General features: G+C 51.9%; 1 protein-coding gene across 1 annotated transcript; it reads left to right on the forward strand.

Annotated features, from left to right (window-relative positions):
• Positions 1-8,279: 8,279 nt before the first annotated feature.
• On the forward strand, positions 8,280-9,044 carry LOC131571861 (olfactory receptor 14J1-like; the record flags this gene model as incomplete). The annotated part of the gene is made up of 1 exon (XM_058824615.1): positions 8,280-9,044. A coding segment is annotated over one exon (765 nt), but the record flags the coding sequence as incomplete, so codon positions are not given.
• Positions 9,045-12,280: the final 3,236 nt, after the last annotated feature.

Consider the following 12,280-nt stretch of genomic DNA (forward strand, 5'->3'; position numbering starts at 1 on the left):
CCTTACTAACCAATTACAGTAAAGTAAGACCCCCTGACGTAGGGAAAAAACTTTCCCAGTATAAAACCCGATGAGGCGGGACAATAAAGGTCTTGAACCGTCCACCACACTGGTGTCTGCGTGTGTTCTTGGCCCGAGTGACCCTGGGCAGTGGGTCGCCGTGCCGTTTCCTCAGAACCAGGTCACCTCGCCTTGCATCTGAAGGTGACAAGTGGTTTCGAAACCCGGGAAATCAAACCAGTGCCCGGGGAACGGGAATCCACCTGGCCAGAGGGCGGCGGCTGCACAGCTGGCCTTGTGCAGTGGAGGGGACGTCCTGGAATCATGGAAGCGATCGCAAAGGTAGTCAGTGAAATGCATGTGCAATGGGGTATCGAGTGTAAGCTTAAAGATATGACTCTCGCATTGCCGAGATTGATTAAGCTGGGGGCTATAGAGAGCCCCGTGGAAATTTTACACCCGGAGGTGTGGGATAATTGTACGAAAACCCTGGCCGAAGACACTATGTGTTCAAGCTCAGGGAAAGCCCTAAAATCGTGGGGCAGAGTCATCCGGGCTCTGCAAAAAGCCTGAGAAGAGCAAGAAACCTAGAAAGCTGCCAGAAGCTGCTTAATAGCTACTCCGCAGCTAGGGGTGGGAGCTACCACACAGACCACCCGGGAAAGTGATCAGATTTCAGACGGGGGTGTGCGGGGGCTAGGCGCGTCCCACCTCCCCTCGAGCCCGAGCCCAAAACCCCCGGGAGACTCCCCAACCCCCCCGCGGAGCCCGCCAGACCCCAGCCCCCCCTCGGAGCCCCTCGACAAAACCGCAGCTCCTCTACCTATCCCCCCCCCGCCGATCGCTGACCCAGCGCAAGTAGCAGAGCAACGGGCGCAGTGTTTTTGGGGGGGGCTGGCAGATGAGGCGCGAGAAGCGGCGGGACGGTCAGAAACCGCGCGGATCAATAAGATCTCCCCACCGCCATACGGGCTCGAAGATAGCGGCCGACCGCATGGTCAGGGCGGAAGAGAAGAGGGAACAAAGGGCGGAAATGGAGTCAGCCCGCTTAACATCGCATGCGCAGGAGAGCGGGGCGGGGGGGCATTCCCCGCGGTGAAAGGTGAGACCAACCAGAGCGCTCTATTCAAATTAAGCCCGTACAAAGCAAGGACCTCCCCCAGCAGGAGGCGGGGGGACCCCAGGGGGAGGGAAAGGTCCGCCCCCCACAGGAGGGGGCGGGGTCGGAGCCCGAGAAAAAAGCACAGCAGCCCAGAAGTGCTTGACCATTCCACATCCGACTCCGACTCAGACTCGAGCCGGGACGAGTCTGAGAGGGAGTCGTGGAGCTCCAATTCTGATTCTAACCTTAACAGAAGGAGAGCAACGGCATATAAAGTCTCCAGTCACAGCGCTCCCGCACGGGTAAAGAGATCATCAGAGAAAAACCAGACCCCGCTCACAGATTGGCGAAAAATAAAGATAGCCTGCGCCGAATACAACCCTTCAGCTAAGCTAGTGTTCCCTGTCCGTGTGGGGGGAGCAGGCGGAAACCAAAGGACCTATTCACCGGTCAATCCGAAAGATGTGCAGGCAATTGTTAAAGCGATTGCAGATAAGAGAATCAATTCTGCCATAGTTTGCACACTCATTGACGGCCTTTTTGGTAGAAACGATCTACTTCCTTTTGACATTAAACAGACATGTAGAATGATATTTGATGGTGCAGAGATAATCGTTTTTAAACAAGAATGAGAAAATAATTGCCTCAAACAGCTAGCCTTGGTAACGGGGGCAGACCACCCACTGCACGGCTCCAGCATACAGAAGCTAATGGGCACAGACCCCACTATGATCACCCCCCAGCAACAGGCTGAGGGCTTGCGGGCCCATGAAGTCATGACGACAACCCGTGCTGCCCGAGAAGCCATCCGTGACGCCTCTAAAGTGGTAGCTAAACCATCCCCGTAGTCTCTCATAAAACAGGGTGAGAGTGAGAGTTTCACTCAGTTTGTAGACAAACTTCAGGCCGCAATAGATTCCTCTACGCTACCCCCAGAGGCGAAGAGTCCCGTGCTGGCAGAGTGCCTACGCCAGCAATGCAACTCAGCCACCAAAGACATCTTAAGATCACTGCCACCTGGGGCTAACATAGCCGACATGATCAGACACGTAGCAAAAGAAGAACACCTTGTTCCCATTCAAGCAGCAGTTCACACTGCAATAACCAATGTGATAGTATGCCTTAAGTGTAGCCAAGCAGGCCACGTGGCAGTAAACTGCCCACAACCAGGGCGCCGATCAGCGGCTGCTCCCCCACGCCAAAGAGAGCCCAGGAGACTGTGCTGAGCATGTGAGAAGAAGAGGCATCTAGCTAAAGAATGCCGATCCAAGCTTCGAAGAAATGGCAGAGGAGGGAGGTGGTTGGGCCGCATTCAGCCCCCTCCCACCTAGAATGTGCAGCGGCCCAGCTACAGCACCCCTCAATGGGGCAGGAGACCCTCATACCCCATGCCCCCACAGAAAGCAGTCAATTCTACATCCCCACCTACAACGCAGTGCCAAAACTACACACCACCACCAGTAATGCTTTCGCACCCCCCACCGCCACAAGCTGCGCCGGTGCCACAAGACCAACAGGGAGCGCCCCAGTGCGAAATCCCTGGGTGGCCTTGGCCATGAAAATAGAGAAAGAGCCCCTGATAGTGTGGGGAACATGCCGCCTCTATGGCGGCCGAGATCCCCACGTCATAGAGCTTCAGTTCTGAGCGGACACGAGATCAGACTGCACGATTATTCCCCAAGCACATTAGCCCAGACATTGGCAATTCAAAGAAGTCCCTCCAGTGAACGGAGTGGGAGGGCAGTCCCGGGCGTGGAAAAGCACCCAGCTGGTAGCTCTAACACTTCACACGAAAGAGAGACCAGAACAGACAGTAACAATCTACCCCTACATTCTGCAAAATTCTCCGCCGCTGTTAGAGAAAGATGTTCTTTCCCTACTAAGATTCCGGATTACAAATTTATCATGAAGGCCACTGCCGTGCACCCCCCGCTGCCAATCAAATTAACTTAGAAATCACCAGACCCCGTATGAGTTGAGCAGTGGCCCCTGACAGAGCCTCGAATAGCAGCATTACTGAAACTAGTCGACCGCGAACTGCAAAAAAGTCACATAGAACCCTCCACCAGCCTATAGAACACCCCCGTATTTGTGATCCCCAAAAGATCTAGAGAAGACTATCGCCTCATCCATGACCTGAGAGAAGTGAACAAGACGATCCAACCCATGGGCCCAGTCCAGACACTGCTTCCCGCGAACTCAGCCATCCCCGAAGGGCAACCATGCGCAGTGCTAGACATCAAAGACTGCTTCTTTTCAATACCCCTGCACCCTGAAGACAAAGAACAGTTCGCCTTTTCCGTGGCATTTCGAAACGGCGAGCGGCCCAACCTCCGCTTCCAATGGAGAGTGCTTCCACAAGGTCTTGTTGACAGCCCTGTCATATGCCAAATCACCGTAGACAAAGCACTGATGCCAGTCCGACACTCCTATCCTGATGCAACCATCATCCAGTACATAGATGACATCTTAATCACCGCACCATCAGCAAGCCAAGTAGATCACCTAGTGTCCGCAATCACAGAAACCCTTCAGACCAATGGCTTTGAGATCGCGAGCGCAAAGATCAAGAAAAGACCCTGCGTGACCTTCCTGAGAGTGGAGATCACAAGCTCTTACGTGACACCCCCCAAGGCGAAGATCTGTCGAGACATCAGAACACTCCACGACGTGCAACACCTAGTAAGATCGCTGCAGTAGCTTCGCAACATCATCCTAGTTCCCCCCGAAGTCATAGACCCTCTATATGACCTCTTAAAAAGAAAGAACCCCTGAGATCCCAAGAAGCTGACACCGCAGACAGCGAGCTCCCTCGACTTCATCGAAAACCAGATGGCCGTCGGCACACTTGCCAAGTAGAACCCAGCCATGCCCCTAGACCTGTACGTCCACTTTACACCGAAGGGAAGAGTGAGAGCACTGGCCCAAGGACCTTCTGAAAAGGCCCGACCCATTCAATAGGTGGTGCTTGGAAGACCTACTCGTGCGTTCTCCCCAAGAATCGAATGCATCACTAACCTCATCATGAAGGGCAAGAAACTCGCCTTGAGACACCTGAGAACAGAGCCGACAAGCATCCACCTCCCTTTCCGCAAGCAACCAACCACAGAGTCAGCCACAATATCAGAGTACCTAGCCCTTGCTCTCTCCGGCTTCGGAGGAGAAATCTCCTACTCCTCCAAGCCACCCTAGACTAAGCTGCTGACCGTAGTCGACATAGACACGCCACCAAAAGTCATGAGTCGACCGCAGCCAAGACCAACGGTCTTCACAGACGCTTCCTCCACGACTTCAACCGCAGCAGCAGTGTAGCAGACAAGAGAGCAGTAGCACTGCGTCAAAGCATGTGACCCCACACTGTCAGTGCAACAGCTAGAGGCAACAGCAGTAGTCTTGGCGTGTAGACTCTTCCGAGATGAACACCTCAACATTGTAACAGACTCTATATTCGTAGCAAAGCTCTGCCTAGCCATGGCAAGACCAAGAGTGTCGACATCAGCAGCAGCCCTAATGCTAGAAGAAGCGCTTTCCTCACGACAGGGCACCGTGTCAGTCATCCACATCAACAGCCACGACCCAATCAAAAGTTACTTCCAAATTGGCAACGACAAAGCGGACGCTGCAGCAAAAAGCGTCTAGACATTGCAAGAAGCCCGTCAACTGCACGAGTCGCTCCACATCGGAGCCAAAGCACTAGCGAAGAGATGCGAGATCTCGACAGCGGACGCAAAACATGTGGTAGCCACATGCCCTCACTGCCAGAAGTCGCCCCTATAGACCTATGGAGTCAACCCGAGAGGTCTCAAGCCCTCAGAGATCTGGCAGTCGGACTTCACTTAGTGTGAACTGCTGAAGCCCCGAGCATGGCTTGCAGTGACAGTAGATACTTACAGCAGAATGATCGTAGCCACACAACACCCCAAAACAAACTCCAAGGCCACAATTCAACACTGGCTGACAGCCATGGCCTGGCTTAGTATCCCCAAACAGATCAAAACTGACAACGGTTCCAATTTCATCTCTAAACCAGTACAAGAGTTCGCTTCGAAATGGGGCATCACATTAGTGCAAAGTATCCCATATAACAGTACCGAGCAAGCCATAGTCGAGAGAGCAAATCAGACCCTGAAAACCAAGATAGAAGTGTTAGCGAAAGCAGAGAGCTTTGCCAATGCCATTCCCCCAAGAAATCAAGCGCGTATGCTGGCAACCGCCCTGCTAGCATTGAACCAATTCCCTAGGGGAGATGAAACAAACAGTCCCATCCAAAAACACTGGGCCGCTCGAACGCTAGAAGAGGGCCCGCAGGTCGTGATCAGAAATGAGCTAGGAGAGTGAGAACGGGGCTAGAAGTTGATACTCACAGGGCGAGAGTACGCGGCTGTCAAAAAAGACAGCAAAATCAAGTAGTGTCCACTTAAGTCAATTAAGCCAGACCTCCATAGCGAGCAGAATGAGACTGATGAGAGTTGTGAGTTTCTGTTTACAGGACATGCTCGTAGAGCGTCCTCGTGATGCATACATCCCCCTTCCAGAGATAAACGACAGACCATCAAGCCGTCAAGCAGCACCCGAGAAACCCGCACGGGTGGAACCCAAGCGTCAACGTTGTTTCTGTGTGATTTTGCTGTTGGGGCTTGTTGCCAGAGAGCAGGCCAGCCCAGATCACTACCCCCATCAGCCATTCAAGTGAGTCATGCAACACCTTAGTAGTGACAAGGTACTCAAAGAAATCACCACACCAAATGCCCCATCCTTCGTGCTCCGCATCACCGACCTGTTTCCGAGACAGCCAAGAGTAAACCCCTATTCCCCACACGCCACACACATGTACCTATCCTACTAGTGTCCAGCTTCAAACCCTGGGAAAAACTACTGCAATCACCCAGGGTGAAGACATTGTGGGCACTAGGACTGCGAAACCATTGTTACAGATGCCAGACCGTCGGGGCCTGGGTGAGATCCACAAGAGCCCGACAAATTCTTACAGTTCACCTGGGCACCCACCAGTTGCAAAACACCCCTCTTCCTCCCCGAGAACTTTTACCAAAACCGCCATAAAATCCCCGAATTTCAGAAATGCACAGACTACAACATGACAGTTTTGCAGCCACATCACCCCAGCTGGACAACAAGCAGAACATGGACAGTAGTCCTTCAAGGGTCAAAAGAAAAGGTGAACGTGCGAATCATTAGGCTCCAAACATCAACACCCCGAGCAGTCAGACCCAACAAAGTGATTAAAAGTGTGCCGAAAAGAAGAAACGCGACCCGCCCCAAAGCCTTGCCCACAAGAGTCGCTGTTATCCCGACTAGCCGTGTAGAAACCTTTCAGATAGATCGTTTAGCCGAGTCAGATATAGATCCGATCCTTCGTATGTTAAAAGCTACCTTTGTATCCCTGAACGAAACTAACCCTAACCTAACCGAATCCTGCTGACTTTGTTACGATGTCGAACCCCCCTTTTACGAAAGAGTCGCTCTAAACACTCCCTTCAGTTACTCCACAGCCGATGCACCCAGTCAATGTAGATGAGACACCCCTCGCAAAGAGATCACCCTGAGTCAAGTCACAGGCCAGGGCAGGTGCCTCGGCAATGCAACCCTAGCTAAGCGAAAAAGCAATGTCTGCACCGATGTTGTCAAACCCAACAAGAAAAACAATAAGTGGGCAGTCCCATCCTCATCCGGGATGTGAGTTTGCCAGCGATCCGGAGTGAGTCCCTGTGTGTTCCTTGCCAAATCCGATGACTCTAACGACTTTTGTGTCCAAGTTCTGATTGTTCCTAGAGTCCTGTACCACGCAGATGAAGAAGTGTATCACCTTTTTGAAGAACCCAACCAGCTCCACAAAAGAGAAATAGTAACAAGTATAACTATCGCAATGCTGCTGGGCCTAAGAACAGCAAGAACGGCCACGAGAGTCTCAGCCTTGGTGACCCAGCACCAAGGACTGTCCCAGCTGCAGGCAACGATTGACGAAGACCTGCAGAAGATCGAAAAATCCATCTCCTATCTAGAGAAGTCAGTCTCCTCACTCTCAGAAGTAGTCCTACAAAACAAGCGAAGTCTGGACCTCCTGTTCATACAACAAGAGGGCCTGTGTGCCGCCTTGAAAGAAGAGTGTTGTTTCTATGCAGACCACATGAGAGTCGTGAGAGACTCCATGGCAGAGCTCCGAAACAGACTAGCTCAGAGACAGAGAGACAAAGAAGCCCAACAGAGTTAGTTCGAGTCCTAGTTCAATCGATCGCCATAGCTGACCACCCTAATTTCTACCCTAATTAGTCCATTAGCAATGCTACTTTTAGCTATCACCTTCAGACCATGCCTGCTGAACAAACTAGTCTCATTCGTTCAGACCCGCCTAGAACGAGCCAACATCCTGTTCATAGGCCGACAGCAAATGCTGTGACCAGAGACAACCTCATGCCTCATCTCAGTACCTATGTGTATGACTACTTCGTTCATTTGTAAAAAAGGGGGGGGGGAGATGTAGTGGATAGGGTCGGGCGGTCGGAAAATCTTGCGATGTTACGGAAAGCAGCAGAGCTCCTCTCCCACTAACTCCTAGTGATAAAGGATCACCCAAGAATGTTGTCCCCCCTAACATTAGTAACTTTCTGCTCCTTACTAACCAATTACAGTAAAGTAAGACCCCCTGATGTAGGGAAAAATCTTTCCCAGTATAAAACCCGATGAGGCGGGACAATAAAGGTCTTGAACCGTCCACCACACTGGTGTCTGCGTGTGTTCTTGGGCCGAGTGACCCTGGGCAGTGGGTCGCCGTGCCGTTTCCTCAGAACCAAGTCACCTCGCCTTGCATCTGAAGGCGACAATGGAGGGAGCTTAAAAAGAAAACTGCAGAACTCTTGAACACAAAAGGAGGCCTGTGTCTGTTACAGGGGACAGTGTATGGGAAATTTCTTTGATTTTGCTTACAGGTGTCTCCTCTATCTCTACAATGTCTTTTTCTCCATGAATAGGTCCCCATGCCAAGGATCAGCAAATGTCCAACAGCAGCTCCATCAGGCACTTCCTCCTGCTGGCATTGGCAGACATGCGGCAGCTGAAGCTCCTGCACTTCTGCCTCTTGCTGGGCATCTCCCTGGCTGCCCTCCTGGGCAACGGCCTCATCATCAGCGCCGTAGCCTGCAGCCACCACCTGCACACGCCCATGTTCTTCTTCCTGCTCAACCTGGCCCTCAGCGACCTGAGCTCCATCTGCACCACTGTCCCCAAAGCCATGCACAATTCCCTCTGGGACACCAGGGACATCTCCTACACAGGATGTGCTGCTCAGGTCTTTTTCTTTCTCTTCTTTATCATAGCAGAGTTTTATCTGCTGACCATCATGTGCTATGACCGCTATGTGTCCATCTGCAAACCCCTGCACTATGGGACCCTCCTGGGCAGCAGAGCTTGTGCCCACATGGCAGCAGCTGCCTGGGCCAGTGCCTTTCTAACTGCTCTCATGCACACAGCCAATACATTTTCCCTGCCCCTGTGCCATGGGAATGTCCTGGGCCAGTTCTTCTGTGAAATCCCACAGATCCTCAAACTCTCCTGCTCCAAACCCTACCTCAGGGAACTTGGGGTTTCTGTTTTCGCTGCCTCCTTTGCTTTTTGTTGTTTTGTGTTCATTGTTTTCTCCTATGTGCAGATCTTCAGGGCTGTGCTGAGGATCCCCTCTGAGCAGGGACGGCACAAAGCCTTTTCCACCTGTCTCCCTCACCTGGTTGTGGTCTCCCTGTTTATCAGCACTGGTATATATTCTTACCTAAAGCCCCCCTCCATGTCCTCTCCATCCCTGGATCTGACCCTGTCAGCTCTGTATTCGGTAGTTATTCCAGCCCTGAACCCCGTCATCTACAGCCTGAGGAACCAGGAGCTCAAGGCTGCCGTGTGGAGACTGATGGCTGGATGCATTCAGAAAGACTAAATTAGATGACAGTTTTTGCAAATCACTTGTAATAAAAGTCATCCTAGCTCTTGTTAGTTTTCTTGCTGGTGTTTTTTTCCCTTGATTATAGTTTTATCATATTTTCCAAAAGAAAAGTCACAGTTCGTTCCATTTCACATTTTGCATATCTCAGGAGTTCCTGTGGCCACAGACTGTGTCAAGGAGGGGCTGCAATCTTGGTGGCTTTAAATGAACTAAAGAATCTCTGCAGCCGAGTTTTCTGCAGAGATGCCCTTTTGTTGCCTTCTCTGGAGCTGCAGCATCAATGTCTGTGTGCAGAGCTGGGGGCAGATCAGTGCTGGCAGAGCAGCTGTGCCCAGCAGCAGCAGCAGCACTTGGTGTTGCCAGTGCTGCTACCGTGGTCCTGCCCCGATGCCCTGGTGGCCCTGGTGTTGCTATAGGGCCTGAGTGCTCTCGGGGCCGGGCACAGCCCTGGGGGTGGCAGTGCCGGGGCTGCTGCAGGGACAGGCCATGGGCACTGCTGGGGCAGCGCTGACGCCTCAGGCCAGGCCCTGGGGGCTCCAGGCTCCTTGCCCAGGCTCTCTCAAGAACACACCCAGGTCAATGCTCAGCACAGAAAAGCCCAGTGAGCAGCCCCAGGCTGGCCACGGGCACTGCTGGGGGCAAACAGCATGGCTGGGGCTCTGCAAGGGCCCTGGGGCAGACGGGAAGGAGCAGCAGAGCAGGGGCTGATCCATCCCCAGAGCGCTGCACAGCCCAGGGCAGCGTCTCAGAGCATCCTGATGGAGCTGCCAACAACATCCCCCCTCTGCAGCCCTGGCCTCTCCCCCAGCTCACACAGGTGCCCCATCCTTGCAGGCACACACACGGCAGCACTGGCTCAGCAGCCCCTGTTTGCATTGCACACAGCAGGGGGAGCACCCCCATGCTGTTGGTGTGGGGACATGAACCTGAGGGAGCACAAATGCCATCAGCGCCTGGTGGAGAACACCTGTCCTGAGGGCAACCTGTCCTAATATTAAATATTGTGACAAACATTGTGTTAAGCAGCTCAGTCTTTTCCTTATCTTTCGTTTCTATATTCTCCACTGCATCCAGTGAAGAGTAGAGATTCTTATCTCATGTTTTGCTGTAAATTTATTTGTAGTAATATTTTCTATTATTTTTCACAGAAGTGGTCATGTTAAGCTCAATTTTAGCTTTCACAATTCAACTTTTCTTTCTGCATGACCAAACAACATTCTTAAATACTTCCTAAGTTGACTGACCTTCTCTCCAAAGTTGATGCATCCTCTTCTTTCCCTTGAATGCTTGCAAAAGCTCCATGGGCAGCCAGGACAGTAATTTTCCTCAATAGCTCATCTTTTGGCACACTGGGAAGGGCTTCTCCTTCCCCTTTAAGATTACTATCTTGAAATGTGTCCATCCTTCTTGGACCCCTTTGTTTTTAGGGCCTGTTTCCCTTAAAAGAATCAGTACATGATTTGGTACTCCCCAAAACTACATCCTAAATAGGCCAAAGTCTGCCCTTCCTAATTCCAGTGCAGAAGTTTTTTTGCTACCCCTCCTTGCACAGAACATTGAACACTTCATTATTTCAGGGTCACTATGCTCCAGGCTGCCTCCAAGCCCCACATCTGCCACCAGCCCTTCTCTGTTTGTGAACAGCAGCAGACAGAGCTTTCCTTGGCAGTGAGGTTGTCACCAAAAATTTAGTAAAACAGAAAACTCCTTAACCCCAATGCAGCATTAAGGAGCAGCATTCTTTATTCAGGGGGATGCACAGAGGATAGCTCCTTCCAAAGCCGTGCAGGCTGAGCACAGGAAAGTTTCTTTTTATTTTCTGTATATTGCACACATATTCGTTGATTTTCCCTGACTGAACACACATATGATAATCATTTCCCAAAAATCATTAGCACATTTCTCCTCCCCTTTTTGCATGTGTTCTTCTCTCCTGAGGGTCTCTCTGGTGGTCTCTGGTGGTTGTGGACCCCAGTGTTCCAGTAGGTCTGGCTAAGCTGGGAGGACACTGAGGCTGCTGAACTTCCAGTTCCCCTTCTCACACAATGGGCATTGTGTGGTTTCCACAGGCCTGGGGTTTTGGAGAACAAGCTCCAGGTGTCAGCTCACCTGGTAGAGACAATTTATCACCTGGTAGTATGAGGTCACAGAGTGGGCTTTGACATCACAGAGCGGGTTATGTGAGGTGTTTGAGCAGCTATGACATCATATAATGCCTCTGTGACATCACAGAGCCATCTGTGACATCACATAGTTGGCTGTGACCAGCTGTGACCAACCATCAGAGATCAGCTGTGTGACATTGGAGAATGGGCTGTGACATCACAGAGTTGGCTGTGACATCAGAGACCAGCTGTGTGACATCCCGGCAGGGCTGTGTTATGTCACTGGGTTGGTCACTCCACCCCAGCTCCCCCTCACAGTTTCTCCCAACAAGTCCAATGCTGTCCATGCCCAGCAGGGTCCCTGTCCCCCGGGATCCCCCCGGCCCACCTGGAGCCACAGCCTCCACCAAAGGATGTTCCACAGGATCCACCCCAGAGCCTGACATGGGGATAAGGGGCCAGGGCTGTGTGACGAGGACATCAAGACAGGGATTATCCAGGTCACTCTAACCTAGTTTGGGTTGCCCAGGGCAGGAAAGATGTCTGGCAGCTGGAACAGGGTCTGGGAAGGGCCTCCAAGGTGGGGCTGGAGCCCTTGGGCTGTGAGCAGAGGCTGAGGGAGCTGGGCTTGTCCAGCCTGGAGCAGGGAGGGCTGAGGGGCTCCTCATCTCAGCCTGGCAGTGCCAGCGAGGAGGGGATGGAGAACACAGAGCCAGGCTCTTCACCGGGGGCTGGTGGGAGACAAAAGCCAATGGGTGGAAGGGGAAAGAGGGGAGATCAGCCAGGGCATGAGGAGATGAAATGAGTCAGGCTGGTTTCAGCATTTCCTCAACACCAAGAGCAGCCTGACATCCCTTCTCCATCCACCAGTGACAGCTTTGCAAATCAGGAATTGTTTGAGCTGTTTTTCACCCACTCCAGGATGAGCATCCTGATACAAGAACTTAATTGTGTTTATATCTATCACAGAACCACATTTGTCTAAAATTACTTTTTAGTATGGAAATCACTTATGGATGGCGGACTCATCAGGTACTGCTGGGACACTATGCATAGCTCAGGGAAGAGCGTGATTGTTATTAAATTGTGTCCTGTTCAAGTGTGGCCTGTTGGCCATGAAAAGAA

This window comes from Ammospiza caudacuta, unplaced genomic scaffold (genome assembly GCF_027887145.1).
Source record: "Ammospiza caudacuta isolate bAmmCau1 unplaced genomic scaffold, bAmmCau1.pri scaffold_39, whole genome shotgun sequence".
In the NCBI taxonomy this organism is placed as follows: domain Eukaryota; kingdom Metazoa; phylum Chordata; class Aves; order Passeriformes; family Passerellidae; genus Ammospiza; species Ammospiza caudacuta.